The following is a 14,094-nucleotide window of genomic DNA, read 5'->3' as shown; positions in this document are numbered from 1 at the left end:
ACATAACTTCTTGTTGACTTTCTGACTTCTTTGACTAACGTTACTTAATGATAGGATAGTTTTAATAAAACAGGGTTGCTCACCTTTACGCTCGCTCGGACTGCTTGAACCTCTCGTCCTCCTGTTGACGTAGTGATTTGAACAGTGTGGACAAAAGCGCGCGACTCGCGAGGAGGTAAGCGCTGGGTCAAAATTTCCAAAACAAACCCCAATGCTGGGTCATTGTCAGCTGATTACGGAGAAAATAACCCAGCAACATAGTCAAAATGCTCAACCCAGCATTTGGGTTTAAAAAATAACCCAGCATTTTTTAGAGTGAGAAGGAGTGACGGTCCTGCTGTGAATAATCCTCGTGCCTTTATTTTGCTGCCACTCCAAAATAAAAGAGTAAAGGGAAGATTGCATTGTAATTTCACTGAAATCCATTACTGCCCTATTGGTGGTGGGACCCGTTCCTAGGAAGAGGAAAAAAGGAATTGAGCGATGGAAAATGTGAATCCTCCATGGTGCCTCAAATTAGATTGCCTCTGTTTGGAAGCGGTGTGTGGGATGTGTTTCTGAGACTGTCACTTTGGTATGGGGTCAGTGATGGTGTTCAAAACACTATCGTCTCTGCACTATTGCTGTGAACAGCAAGCTAACGTGATGGAGAAGTATTAGAGATTCGGGGAGGATTGTGTTGGTTAACAGCTCGTTTCTCCTACTAAATTATTCAGACTTGAGAAGCTGGGCCTATTCTCTTGCTTTTGCTTCGGCTATATTTTACATGCAAGTCATTGGGAGAGCATGAATTATTTACTTTGTGTTGGTCTCCACAGAAATGTGAATGTTTTTTTTTTTTTGTGAGCTGTCATGTGTGATATTTTTCAGCTTTAACTTGTTCACAAGTAGTTTAAACAAAAGCATGGTACATGACATGTTAGAACCACATTTCACTGAGTCACATTTTCTGGGAAAGAATGAAGAAGAAATCTTCAAAAAGGATGCAGAAGCTTCATAAATCAGGTATTTTTGTTAAATATTACAATTACTTATAAGATAGAGTTGTGTGAAGAACATGCTGAAATGTCAATATTGTGCACTGAAAATCTTACCTCCAGTTAGACTGAGCTGCAACTGATTCATGAGGGAATGAGTTGAACTTGATTCATGAATGAATCATTCAGACTGATTACATGAAAAGATCCAACTCAAAATAATGATTTATCCATGAATCAGATTGCTACTTCACTTCACTTCAGTGAATTTGTGACGTTTGGTCATGAATTTCTAGCTGTTCCTCACACACAAACTCTTTGTGTGTGTTCACACTTTAGATGTTTGGTTCAATTAAAATGAACCCTGGTGCGATTGCTCTGTTAGTGCGGTTCATTTGAATAAGTGTGATCTCTGTCATCTGAACCCTGGCGCGCATTAAACAAGCAGACCGAAAACGCTGGAAAGATGGGTCTCGATCCGCTTCCAAACCAACTCTGGTGCGGTTCGAATGATATATGAACGCAACACGGACCAAAGACATGTAAACTAACCAAAAACGGGACATGATGTCACAAGATGCGACTCTAAAAAGGACAGATTGCTCCAGCATACCTGTTTTTTTCTCGTCATAGTCGTGATGTTGCTCATCACAGTTCGGTACAGGCGTCAGAACCGCGTTTCACAGCAGATCTTCGTTTGTGTGTGTGACGGAGACATTCCTGCCGCTGTTTTAACTCTTTTACACATTTTATAAGCTCTTCAGAAGTTCTCAACTGGTCAAAATACCATCATATGTAGCTACGCACATACAGCGAGCGCATTTAGCCCAGAACACAGCATTGTTTTGGATGTCGGTAAGTTCCATCTTGAACATAATAAAAGCCGACCAATCCGGTTGTGAACATATCCCTATGCCTTTAGGTTTGGTATCTTTAGGTTCGATGTTAAAATGCCAATGTGAATGCTAAATGGACCAGGACATTTTTTTTTTTCTTTGGTCCGGACCAAGCCAACCAAGCGAACCAAACTACAAGTGTAAACACAGCCTTAAAATAAAAGGTTCCAAAGAGTTTTTTTTGTTTTTTTTTGAGATGCTACAGAAGAACCATTTTGGTTCCCCAAAGAACCTTTCAGTAAACAGTTCTTAACCATTTTTTTTTTTTTAGTTTGAAGATTTTAAGAACATTTTTCCACTACAAAGAACCTTTTATACAATGGAACGTTTCCACAGATGCTAAAGGTTCTTCATGGAACCATCATGATCAATGGCAATAAATAACCTTTATTTTTTAAGAGTGTAGCTTTTGTGTGGAATATACAACATTTGAATGAGAGTTGTCAGATATTTTGAAAGATTCAGGCCAGGATGTTCTTCAAAAACTAACCTTGCGAGTTCCTCGGAAGAAAGAAAATCATAAGGTGTTTAGAGTGACATGAGGGTGAGTAAATTATGACAGAATTTGCTATTTTTGGATGAACTATTTCTTTAAGGCTTAAATAGCAAATATATATTTGAGATATACAAATAAGAGCGTTATATTCCCGCACAGACGTTGAATAAGAGAGAGAAATTGGTGGGAGAGACATGGGACACAAGCATATTTTACTCAGCTGAAATAGGCAACACTCAGGAGAAAAAGAGAGGTGGAAGCAAAAATAGAGATGGCAGGAATGGCAAGACAGAGTTGCTGAGATAAAATGAGGGGTTGGAGGAGAGGGGAGAGCGAGTTCAGGAAAAGGAAATCAAAGTAAAACATGAAACTCTATTAAGCTTTTGACAAATAAAAAACACAGGAACCGGGAACATGCAGTGGATTTTGTAGAGTTGACAAGAACTGTGGGTCTTTTTACAAAAAAAAAAAAAAAAAAAAAATGTTATGATGTTTCTGTATTCACAGGCATTGGTTTTAATTTTAACATTTAGAGACAATTTTCAATCTTAGTATATCAAGTTGTATATATACGTTATATATTATGTATTTTATAGTATAGACTATATAAAACTAATATGTATATATATATATATGCTTTTTTTCTATAATATTAATTTATCTAGAAAAACATTTACTGTACACCTTTAAATGCAATGTGATTTGATAAAAGGATTTTAAATGTTAAAATCAACAGCTTTATATATAGTATATATTGTTTTTTTGTTTTTTTGTTGTTGTTGTTTTTTTGTTTTTTACTGCTCATGTGACCTGTAAAGTGCTTTTCACTAGTTCAGAATGTATTTTCTCAGCAATAGCACCTGTTGTTTTGGTTGCAATGAAAAAAAACAGCACCTCTGACGTGCCATTACACATCAACATATTATGCGAAATAAAATACTTTCATTTGATACATCGGTTAGAAATGCTGGTATCATTCAGTAGTCTCTTATCTCTGTTAGGGTCTTGTTCCTACCGTCCGTGCTCACGTCTGTATTGCAAGACTGTAAATATCATTAGCCTTTCCAAACAAATCAGCGTATGCTCTGGATCAGTTGTCACTGTTATGCCCAGGGGTTGCAGGATGATGTTAGTTTTGCTATTTGTAGAACAAGGCAGAATTGCTCAGCATATGCTCAGCAGATTGTGTTTGTCTTAGCGAGCTATTCCGCTCATCGCTGAGGATCAGGGAAATATAAATAGCCAGGAAAAAGAACAAAAAAAATCTGTGAAAGACCCTCATGAATATAATTTGCAGAAATCTGTTCAATCATTTGAGTTCAGCTGAGGTCCACAAATTCCAATCTCGATTCATTTTGCTGGGGAATGTACTCATTTCTGCCAGGCTATGAATGGAGCATGGATATCACTGTATATTCTACCCCCCTTCACCAACCCTACCCCTAAACCTACTCATCACACAAAACTTTCTGCTATTTTAGAGTTTCAAAAAAGATCATTCTGTAGCATTTATAAGCTTGTTTCCTCATGGGGACCAAAAAAACTAAATGTCCCCATAAGGTCAACATTTACTGGTATACGTGTGGGGACATTTGGTCCCCATAACATAGGGAATACCAGGACACCCCCCCCCCCCACCACCACCACCACCACCACCACCACCACCATCACCACCACTCCCGCCATCACACACTAGAAACTAAATGCCTTCTGAATGCCATATTGAGAATGTTGCTTCTATTTGCAGATCAACTGATTATGGCAGCACTTATGAGAGACTGAATGATAAAGTGGGAGTCAAGACCGTTTTGAGTTACCTCTATGTCTGCCCCACCAACAAGAGAAAGGTAAGACGCCTTTTCTTCTCTTTGAGAGACTCCATGTTCCCCTACTTCAAATAAAGCTAGTTATGTTGAAATATTTCTTTATTTTCTGCCTTCCAAAAGCCTATAAAAAGATCATATACCAACCGGAACAACCTGCAGCAATTCTTGGAATAATGAGCCAAAATCACACCTGAACAGCATTATATTATATTATATTATATTATATTATATTATATTATATTATATTATATTATATTATATTATATTATATTATATTATATTATATTATATTATAAAAGTATTTTATTTTATATTCAGAATTTTTTTACATGTGCACTTATATTATTATATTAATTATATCATATTAATATTGTGCACCAATATTATGCTAAAATGTTTTCAGTTCAGTTAGATTTTTTAAAGGGCACCAATTATTCTACTTTTTACAAGATGTAAAATAAGTCTCAGGTGTCCCCAGAGTGTGTATGTTAAGTTTTAGCTCAAAATACACCACAGATAATATGTATAGCATGTTAAAATTGCCACTTTTTGGGGGTGAGCAAAAACACATATTTTTTTGTGTGTGTCCCTTTAAATTCAAATAATCTGCTGCCCCCGGCCCCCTTTCAAGAGGAGGGCGGAGCTTCAAGAGCTCATTCTCCGGCATACCAGCAACAAAACAGGACAATCTCACACAATAAAATGTCAGAAACTCTCAGTAGCGGTGTTCATTTCGACTCGGAGTCGGACAATAATGCCCACAGAGCCAGAGAATATATGCTGTATGGAGATAGAACAGGTATGGTTTAGTTTAATTTACTTGCTTTTATCCACTAAGCCTGTTGTAGCGGACCCCTGTCCGAATGATGGCCAAAACTTTACTAATCTGTTTTATGAAGTTTATTGTACATCACACAAAAGATGAAGCATCTGTTTTCACTCCAGAATATCAGTACAATAAGTGCACATTAAGGTCTTATCCATACACTCTCTCTCTCCCTTTCATTATCATCAACACTGCAAATTACACTGAAACACTCGTTATAACCAATAGTAAACAAATATACACAGACTTTATGCCTTTTCGGGGGGTGCTTCATAAACTGGTAGACTTTATATCCGTAAAACCACTCTTATGAACTGTAATAAAGTGCGCGCTCTCCCTTTCATTACAGCCGTGACCAGTATCTCTGTGGAGACTATAAGCTGGATCACGAACAGTTGGTACTGATCCATCCTTGAGTAACAACTTTTTAGCAAAGCCTGCTTTGTACTGACCCTCGTTCACAAAGCGGTCTGGAGTGAAATAATTTGCGCAGACATAAACGAATTTTGGTATATTTTGGGGCGCATTCCCTTCAAAATAAAACTAATCCCAGCTGGGTCCTCAGTGGCTCAGATGATGGGAGAAAATGAAGAATCTTATGTTCCCTCTTACATCCAACAACAGAGCACTGGGATTGATTACGAGACCCTGTTGTTGCTACAGCTGCTCGAGCGCGGAGAAAATGGCGGATAGTGTACAACTCGCTGAGGGCGGTAACTATGGTAATGCAGGACTGTCAGTCAGGGGCTGTGGGCGGGGCCAGAGCAGTATGATGTCACATTGCTCAGAGAATCAAAACAGCATGTTTAATGGGGATATAAAAAAGGAGTGGGTGGATTTTCTTATGCCTGAAAAGGCTGAATTTATTTGGTGAAAAATACATTAAAAAGAGTGATATGTGAAATTCATTCACCGGCCACTTTATTAAGTACATCTGTTCAACTGCTTGTTAATGCAAATATCTAATCAGCCAATCACATGGCAGCAACTCAATGCATTTAGGCATGTGATAGTCAAGACGATCTGCTGACGTTCAAACTCAGCATCAGACTGGGGGAGAAAGGTGATTTATGTGACTTTGAACGTGGCATATGTGTCGGACGGGCTGGTCTGAGTATTTCAGAAACTGCTGATCTACTGGGATTTTCACGCACAAACTGGGTGAAAATGCCTTGTTGATGCCAGGGGTCAGAGGAGAATGACCAGACTGGTTTGAGCTGATTTAATTTGAGTGTATTTAGGTTTATAACGGGTCAGGTTCTAACCTTATTGATGAATGAATTGTAGTTTGCGAGTAAAGCTGCAACTTCCTCCATCAACGTCAGATGCCCTCTTAATAATCTTCTGATGCGTGCAGTACAATTAAGTGAAAATCTCTGCGCTGCGTAAGTGATAAATCTATTGGACAGTCTATTAGGGAAAACACTTTTCTTCCTGTTTTCTTCAAAAACACGGCCCAGAACGTTAAGTGCACCGTGAGTGCAGGCCAGCAGGGAGTCAAATAACCTCTCGTTACAACCGAGTTCTGCAAAAGAGTGTCTCTGAACACGTTGAACCTTGAAGCAGACGGGCAACAGCAGCAAAAAACACACCAGTGCCACTATCGTCAGATCACCAAATCTGGACAATAGAAGATTGGAAAAATGTTGCCTGGTCTGAAGAGTCTTGATTTCTGCTGTGACATTCAGACGGTCGGGTCAGAATTTGGAGTAAACAACATGAAAGCATGGATCCATCCTGCCTTGTACCATGTGTAATGGTGTGAGGATATTTTCTTGGCACACTTTGGGCCCCTTAGTACCAATTGAGCATTGTTTAAACGCCAAAGTCTACCTGAGTGTTGATGCTGCCCATGTCCATTCCTTTATGATCACAGTGGATCATCTCCTCATGGCTATCCAGCAGGATAACATGCCGTCACAAAGCTCGACTCATCTCAAACATGACAATGAGTTCACTATACTATAAATGGATCTTAATCCAATCGAGCAGCTTTGGGATGTGGTGGAACGGGAGATTCGCATCATGGATGTGCAGCCGACAAATCTGCAGCAACTGTCATTATGGACCATTATCCCAGAGGAATGTTTCCAGCACCTTGTTGAATCTGCCATGAAGAATTAAAGCAGTTCTGGATGCAAAAAGGGGGTCCAACCTGGTACTAGCAAGTTGTGAAGTTCCCTTCAATGAGACCAATAAACAGTCTGAGGGCAGATAGGGACGGAAGTTTAAGATATGCTTTAAGGACTAGTATGATGCTGTGGTTTATTTTGGGATGTTTATGGGCTGTCTTTACATTTTCTTTCATTTGGAAAAAAAAACCATTTTCAACTAAGATGAAGGAGAAGAAGAAGAAGGGTTTATTGAGTCCCAAATTAGAATGAGGACTGACTGATCATGTGACTTTGAAGACTGTTAATAATAGTATATATAGCAGCCATTACCTCAGTCTTCAGAGTCACATGATCAGTCAGTCCTCATTCTGATTTGGGGCTTAATAAACCCTTCTTCTTCTTCTTAGTTGAAAATGGTATGATATTTTGAATTTTTGAATTTTCTAATGAAAGAAAATGTAAAGACAGCCCATAAACATCCCAAAATAAACCACAGCATCATACTAGTCCTTCAAGCATATCTTAAACTTTCGTCCCTATCTGCCCTCAGACTGTTTATTGCTCCCATTAGTACAATTTCCCATCAGAACAGATGGATGGTCTCCTTGGAAAAGCTCTAGATTTGAGTTTATTTCTACTTTTGTGAACTGTATCTGCTCAGTGGACACGCACAGTGCACAATATTCATCATCTGAAGGTATTGTTGTTGTTTAGTGCACAAACTGGATTAATGCGTCTGCTTATTTCCCTGACTATGTGGGCAAACACAGTCCCAATCTAGAGAAAAGGATTGACTCTGGCAGATCCCATGGCTCTTTTCAAATAGGGCTAAGTTTAGGCCTATAACCTTTAACAGAACACTTTTCCATTTGAGAGATGGGCATGACATTTCTGCAGCTCTGCCTCAGCTCTTAAATGGGAACTTGCCAAGAATCCAAAGTGCTTTGTGTGCGGCTCTTTTAGCACCCGATGGAGATGAGATTACATGCTGATGCGAAGATCGCCGACAAATGAGCCCGTTTATATTTCCACAACTCTATTTGTTATAAAACACAGTTGATCGGCCATGACATGATTATTTTGAGACTCTGTGTCCTTTTCCTGCTGTTTACACTGCCTTACCGGCGCTGACCCCAATCTCGTTCAGCGGCGAGAGGCTTAGTGTGGGCCATTAACTGTGCGCTGCATGTAGATTAGTTTGCAGGACGGTAGCCGTCTGGGTGTCGGCAGATAACAGAGAGCCCTCAACACTATTGATTGCACTTTGCAACTCTCCTCACTCCTTTGTTCAGCTCAGAAACATTTGTTCACAGTTGTCATGTTCTAGTGACTTGAAAGCTTAATTATCTGCTAATGCTCCATCAGTATCTGCTTGACCTCAGATTTGCGGTTTCCCGCTGTACAGCCCAGTTGTGACTCACAGACCCCGTCTACACCTGGTATTTAAATGGACAGTGCTAAATAGAGGTGTAAATTGGATCCGTTTTGTGATGTAATGTCATTCTGATGCACCCAGACTAATATCAGTGATGTCGATGTAGATGCAAGTCAATCTTTTAGCGTGAACATAAACTGTGAATGATTAATGGAAAAGTCAGAAGACTGCAGCTCTACAGTACATTATCTGACTGTGATCCATATGTGCATATAATCTAAAGAATACTCTCGCATACAAAAAAAAAAAAAAAAAGTTGCACATTTTTGCACATTTTAAACATTCCTTACAGCATATCCAATATCCATATACATGGTGAAGATCTCTACCCATTAATTTAATCTCCAAGGTAAAATGGGAATTGCTAGCGCAAGCATGTTATGCTTAGCTCTATGAGAACTCTGTCAAGTAAAATAGTCCACTATATGCATTCTTGAAATAAAGACATATGGTTCCATGAAGAACATTTAACATCCATGGAACCTTTCCAGTGCACAAAATGTTCTTCATAGCAGCGGTTTCTCAACATTTTTGTCTCCAAGGTCCCTGATTGTCCATAACACTATTCATCTTTCCAGTTGTTAATAATTTAGAAGGATGGGGAATTTTTTTATTATTTTTTTATTATTGTACTAAATGATACAAGAAATATTTGATGGTATTTTAAGAGTTTATTCATTTACATGAGATTTTCAGGTCTAGAAATCACTTTTAATATTGACTTTTAATATATCCATGTTTTCCAAGACTGTGGGAATCTTGTTGGGAAAAAAATTGAGTGGGTTAATAAAATGAGAAATGTATTGATTTTTAATTGTTTTGTCATGCTTGTTTTGTCTTATTTTTAACCCTTTTAACCTCTTGAGGCCCCTGTAAATTCGGTGAGGCCCCCTAGTGGACCCTTAATACAGGACCACTAATTTATATTTAAAATAAATTCTTCAGATCATAGGTGCAAAATTGCCGAGCACACACGGAAAACCACAAGATATCCTCCTTAATTTTAACCAATCAAGAAATCGATTGAGTTTCAGGAACCTCTCTGATTGGTGGAGCTCACATTGGGTCCCGACGGGTCGTAATACAAACAATTCTATCGTTATATTTAGCGTTACAACATAACAACATGTTATGGACAGAAACATAAATCATTGCCTATGCTTCAGATGATGTGACTGGAAGTTGTTCTTCCTGAGCACTAAGTTAACTAGACATAATGCGCAAGTCTTTTCCCTTCGAATGCTGCTACTCAATGCAATATTACGAAAAATGATTAGACTCTAAAATCTCTGAATTGCATCTGACAAGCCCAAAGACACCAGAAGACACAAGGGGCCCTTTTCCATCTTCTTATAATGATAATGAACAGTAAAAATCGGAGACCCAGGCCAACGAAATCCTGGCTGTGTTTCGGCTGGCTGTTTATTGCCGCTTAATGAAAAACAATTTATCTAAATCACCGCCCCGGAGGATTCGTAGTTAAAGCTTGTGGAGAGAGAGGTGGGATTTTTGTCAGTGACGAATGCACCACTGTTTTTCCAATTCAAATCCAGTTGAGGGAAGAAAACAGCCGTTTACATTTAGGGTGGATGGAGGCGAGAGAAAGAGTTAGATGATAGAGGTAGGGAGGTCTCGAGCTTATGTTTCACAGTTTGCTTGCTAAATATTAACACGTCTAGATGTCAACTATAAGTGTGCACGCTTAAATTAATGTACGACGAAATGCTTTAGAGCCTGTTAGTTGAATATACAGTATATGTGCCATTTCTTCCAAGCAGTAAAAATCCGTAATGAAAATGTCTGCAACTGTTTTTAGCACTGAGGCTATCCTGGTATGACAGTGAACACGGCGCCTGGCATTCAGGTGCGAACCCATTTAATGTGCAGACAGGTGTACTTACCCTTTAATTATCATGGAGATCAGATGCAGCTGCCCAGTCAAGCACGGGCATAAAAAAGAAACACTTTCCGTAATGCAGCATATTCAGTACCAGAGGACTTTTAATTAAATGGTTTGCCCATCCACAAAGTTGCCTTACAGCCAGAAACAATTTAGGAAGAGCTTGGAAACTAAGTCAAGGTCAGTTCTAAAGTGGAACCAGTGTGTCACTATTATTCCATTTAGACTGGAAGTAATGGTCAACCTTGACCTAGTCTGAGCTTTAGTTGGGGGTTCAAAGCCTTATTGGAGGAATAGTTCACCTAAAAATTCAAATTAAATGGAGTAAAATAGTCATACCGTGGGGATTTACACACATCATTCTCCTTTGTTTTAGTTTTCCCTTGTCGGTTCACTCTGACAGACATATAGTTGGGAGATACAGAATGACAACTGACATTCATTTGCATTTAATGTCAGTTGTCTGCTATACTGTTATAAAGATCTTATTGATTTACATTGCATCTTACTTTTTGGCCAAGAGTTTTCAGACTATTATTTCATATGTTGAGGTTTACAGGGTTAACCTCTGTGCTTTTTTTTTTTTTCTTTTTTCTTAGATAATGGTGCTGACCGACCCGGAGTTTGAAAGCAGTGTTCTCATCAGCTCAGATGAGGGTGCCAGTTATCAGAAGTACCGCTTGAGCTTCTTTGTCTTAAGTCTGCTTTTCCATCACACACAAGAGGACTGGGCCTTAGCCTACAGCCATGACCAGAAGGTAAGCATTGCTGATTCTGAGCAAAATAATGAGCCTCCAGTGATTAAAAAACCACAGTTGACCATATTGACTTTCTTAATGCACATACCTGGTCTTATTGAAAAATCACTCATCAGTTCTTGTTACTCCAAAAATAAAGGTTCCAAAAGGGTGTTTTCGCAGCACTGCCGTAGAAGAACTCATTGTTCAAAAGTTTGGTGTCAGTAATATTTGTATTTCAAGAAATATATTTATTCAGCAAGGACACATTAATCTAAAAGTGACAGTAAAGACATTTATAATGTTACATCAGATGTATATTCCAAATAAATGCTGTTCTTTAGAAGAATCGAAGAATCCTAAAAAAAAGTATCATGGTTTGTGAAAAAATATTAAGGAGCACAACTGTTTTCAACATTGATAATAATAAGAATTGGTTCTTGAGTAGCAAATCAGCATATTAGAATGTTTTCTGATGGATCATGTGACACTGAAGACTAGAGTAATTATGTTTAAAAAAAAAAATCTAATAGAAAACAGTTATTTTAATATTTCACAATATTACGTTTTTACTGTATTTTTGTTAAAAAAAAAAAAACATCCTTGATGAAAGACTTTCAAAACCATTAAAAAAAATCTTACTGACCCCAAACTTTTCAACAGTAGTTTACATGTTCCAAGTGTGATTTGTAAGCATGGATGCAAAAAAACTGATTGTGTCAAAGCAGAATCCTTTTCACTTCTGTCTCTAAAATTTTAGTGATAAAACATGGAATATCTCAGCCATACTGCAATGTGCTTGTAGACAGTCATGCTTACTCGCTCCAAAAATGACACACACATGGCACTAAAGTGTCTCATTTTCTGAATGGACAAGGGTGGCTGACACTGTGTCTAGTCTCATCAGGAACAGAGCAGAACTTTGGATTAGGTCAACACCTGAAACATTGTCTTATAGAGAGGTGTCAAGCTGGTCAGGTTCACTTCTTGATGATTCATTAAAAACAGATGGTGGTTTAGGCCCAGCTTTCTGTCTTTCTTATAAAGAACTCTAGCTCAGGCCCTTTTACAATAAAGGAGCCTCTGGGAATCTGGCAGAAGAAATAGCAATTGATCCCTGCTCACTATCTAAGCCTGGTTAACTGAGGTTTCATTGACCAGCAAAAGTCCACAAAAGCCATTCAATGTCTTTAATGATACTAATAGCTGACTCTAAATGGCCATTTTATGCTACCGTGAGGAAAAAGATTGCTACAGGAACAACCATGGCCATGAACTTAAAGATACACCAAACAAGCCTCACTTTATTTGATGCAGTTGGCTTGTTTTTATTAATGGGATATTCTGGGTTCAATATAAAATATGCACAATCAATAGTATTTGTTGCATAATGTTGATTACTTAAAAAGAAGCAAAAATGTAGGTTACAGTAAGGCATTTACAAAGGAAGTGAATGTGGCCAATTTTTGAGGATTTTAAAACAAAAACTTGAAGCTTATAATTTGACAAAGTTCCTAACATTAATTATATTGTTAAAACAATTATTTGATGTTGCTGTTAAATCATCATATTTACTGTCGTTTTGGGGTTTATAGCATCGCATTTTCATCGAAATGTTTCTAAAACAGGAAATTCCCACAGAAAAAATTGTAAGTGATTTTAAAATCATGGTAACATGCATATTGTTTGTATCTCGTGGCAATATTATTGAAACAGTAAGTATTTTAATTAGTCATAAGTCGGGTCAGAGGTCACCTATGGGCTCAAATTCCCGCCAAATATATAGCGGTCACGTACTGTATAAAAAAATAATAAGCGTGAATCAAAAATTTAAAAACACATGTAAAAATATATTGCACAAACTGAAAAAAAAAATGCAAAATGATCAGAATAGCAAACAACGTGGTTACGGATCAAAATATAATAAGCGTGAATCAAGAAATAACAAGCATGAATAAAAACTTTAAACACATTAAAAGTTATTTTGCACAAAACTTAAACTTATGGTCATGCTTTCTTAAAAAGTATGTTTTCCTTGGTTTTATTACTGTGTACTTTGTGCTTTCTTGCATTTTCTGCTCATATTTTACTCTTTTGTACGCTTGTGCTGTTTTTCTCTTCGCTCTTCTTTCTATGTTTTGCGCTTGCTTTCCCAAATGTTGCAGTTCGAGTTTCATGTAAATTAGGGCGGGCTTAAGAGTCACCATTGGTCCACTAGTTCTAGATTGACAGCTACTCCTCTAGCTAGCCAATCAATCGAAGAGGGGAGTTGACGTCACACCAATGCGACTCGTGGCTACTGATGCTTATGTAGGAGTACAAGCTGTTTATGTTTGTACAGTTTCTTCAATCCCATTATAATATACTAAAATGTTATTTTTCTAATACTTTTATATACTGTTCAATTTCTTATTTTGTGCTTTGTTATGTGCATTTATTAAATTATTTTCGCTTGGCATACCAGCGTGATTACATCACCGCACACTTCAGTGGGTGGTGCGCGCCCGTGATGCACTTCATTCTGAGTAAATATAACAACAAAGAAGCACTGCTGCGCTCTCTTTTATTTCATTTTTCTTTAATCCTTACTCCTTTTCAGGAGTGCTGCACTTACTTATACAGGGGAAGACGGCAGTTCAATTTAACTTTACAAAGACTTTCAAGCAGTAAAGCTATCTTAACTCTGGACATAAATAATTAAATTCATCTTTTTTGAGATACATGAGAATGTTAATGTGCACACTTGTAATTGGTGTTAAACAATATTACTTGGCTCATGATGTCAATATGCTAAGGCTGCTGTAAGTAAAACATCCTGCAGTTATGAAACGCTACAATTCGTTGCAAAAACTAAAACGGCCATTGTCTGAAGACTTTAGGACTTTGA

The 14,094-nt window shown here is 37.9% G+C and overlaps 1 protein-coding gene across 1 annotated transcript in view; it reads left to right on the top strand.

The window, feature by feature from the left end:
• The window catches only part of sorcs3a (sortilin related VPS10 domain containing receptor 3a), a 255,180-nt gene that overhangs the window by 126,878 nt on the left and 114,208 nt on the right, over positions 1-14,094 (top strand). The window contains exons 3-4 of the mRNA XM_079864633.1: positions 4,117-4,216; positions 11,070-11,228. Of these exons, the coding sequence (XP_079720759.1) occupies positions 4,117-4,216; positions 11,070-11,228 (259 nt within the window). The remainder of the gene's footprint in view (positions 1-4,116; positions 4,217-11,069; positions 11,229-14,094) is intronic.

Source organism: Squalius cephalus (assembly GCF_949319135.1).
Source record: "Squalius cephalus genome assembly, chromosome: 2".
Classification (NCBI taxonomy): Eukaryota; Metazoa; Chordata; class Actinopteri; order Cypriniformes; family Leuciscidae; genus Squalius; species Squalius cephalus.
This window is presented reverse-complemented; position numbering and strand designations above follow the sequence as displayed.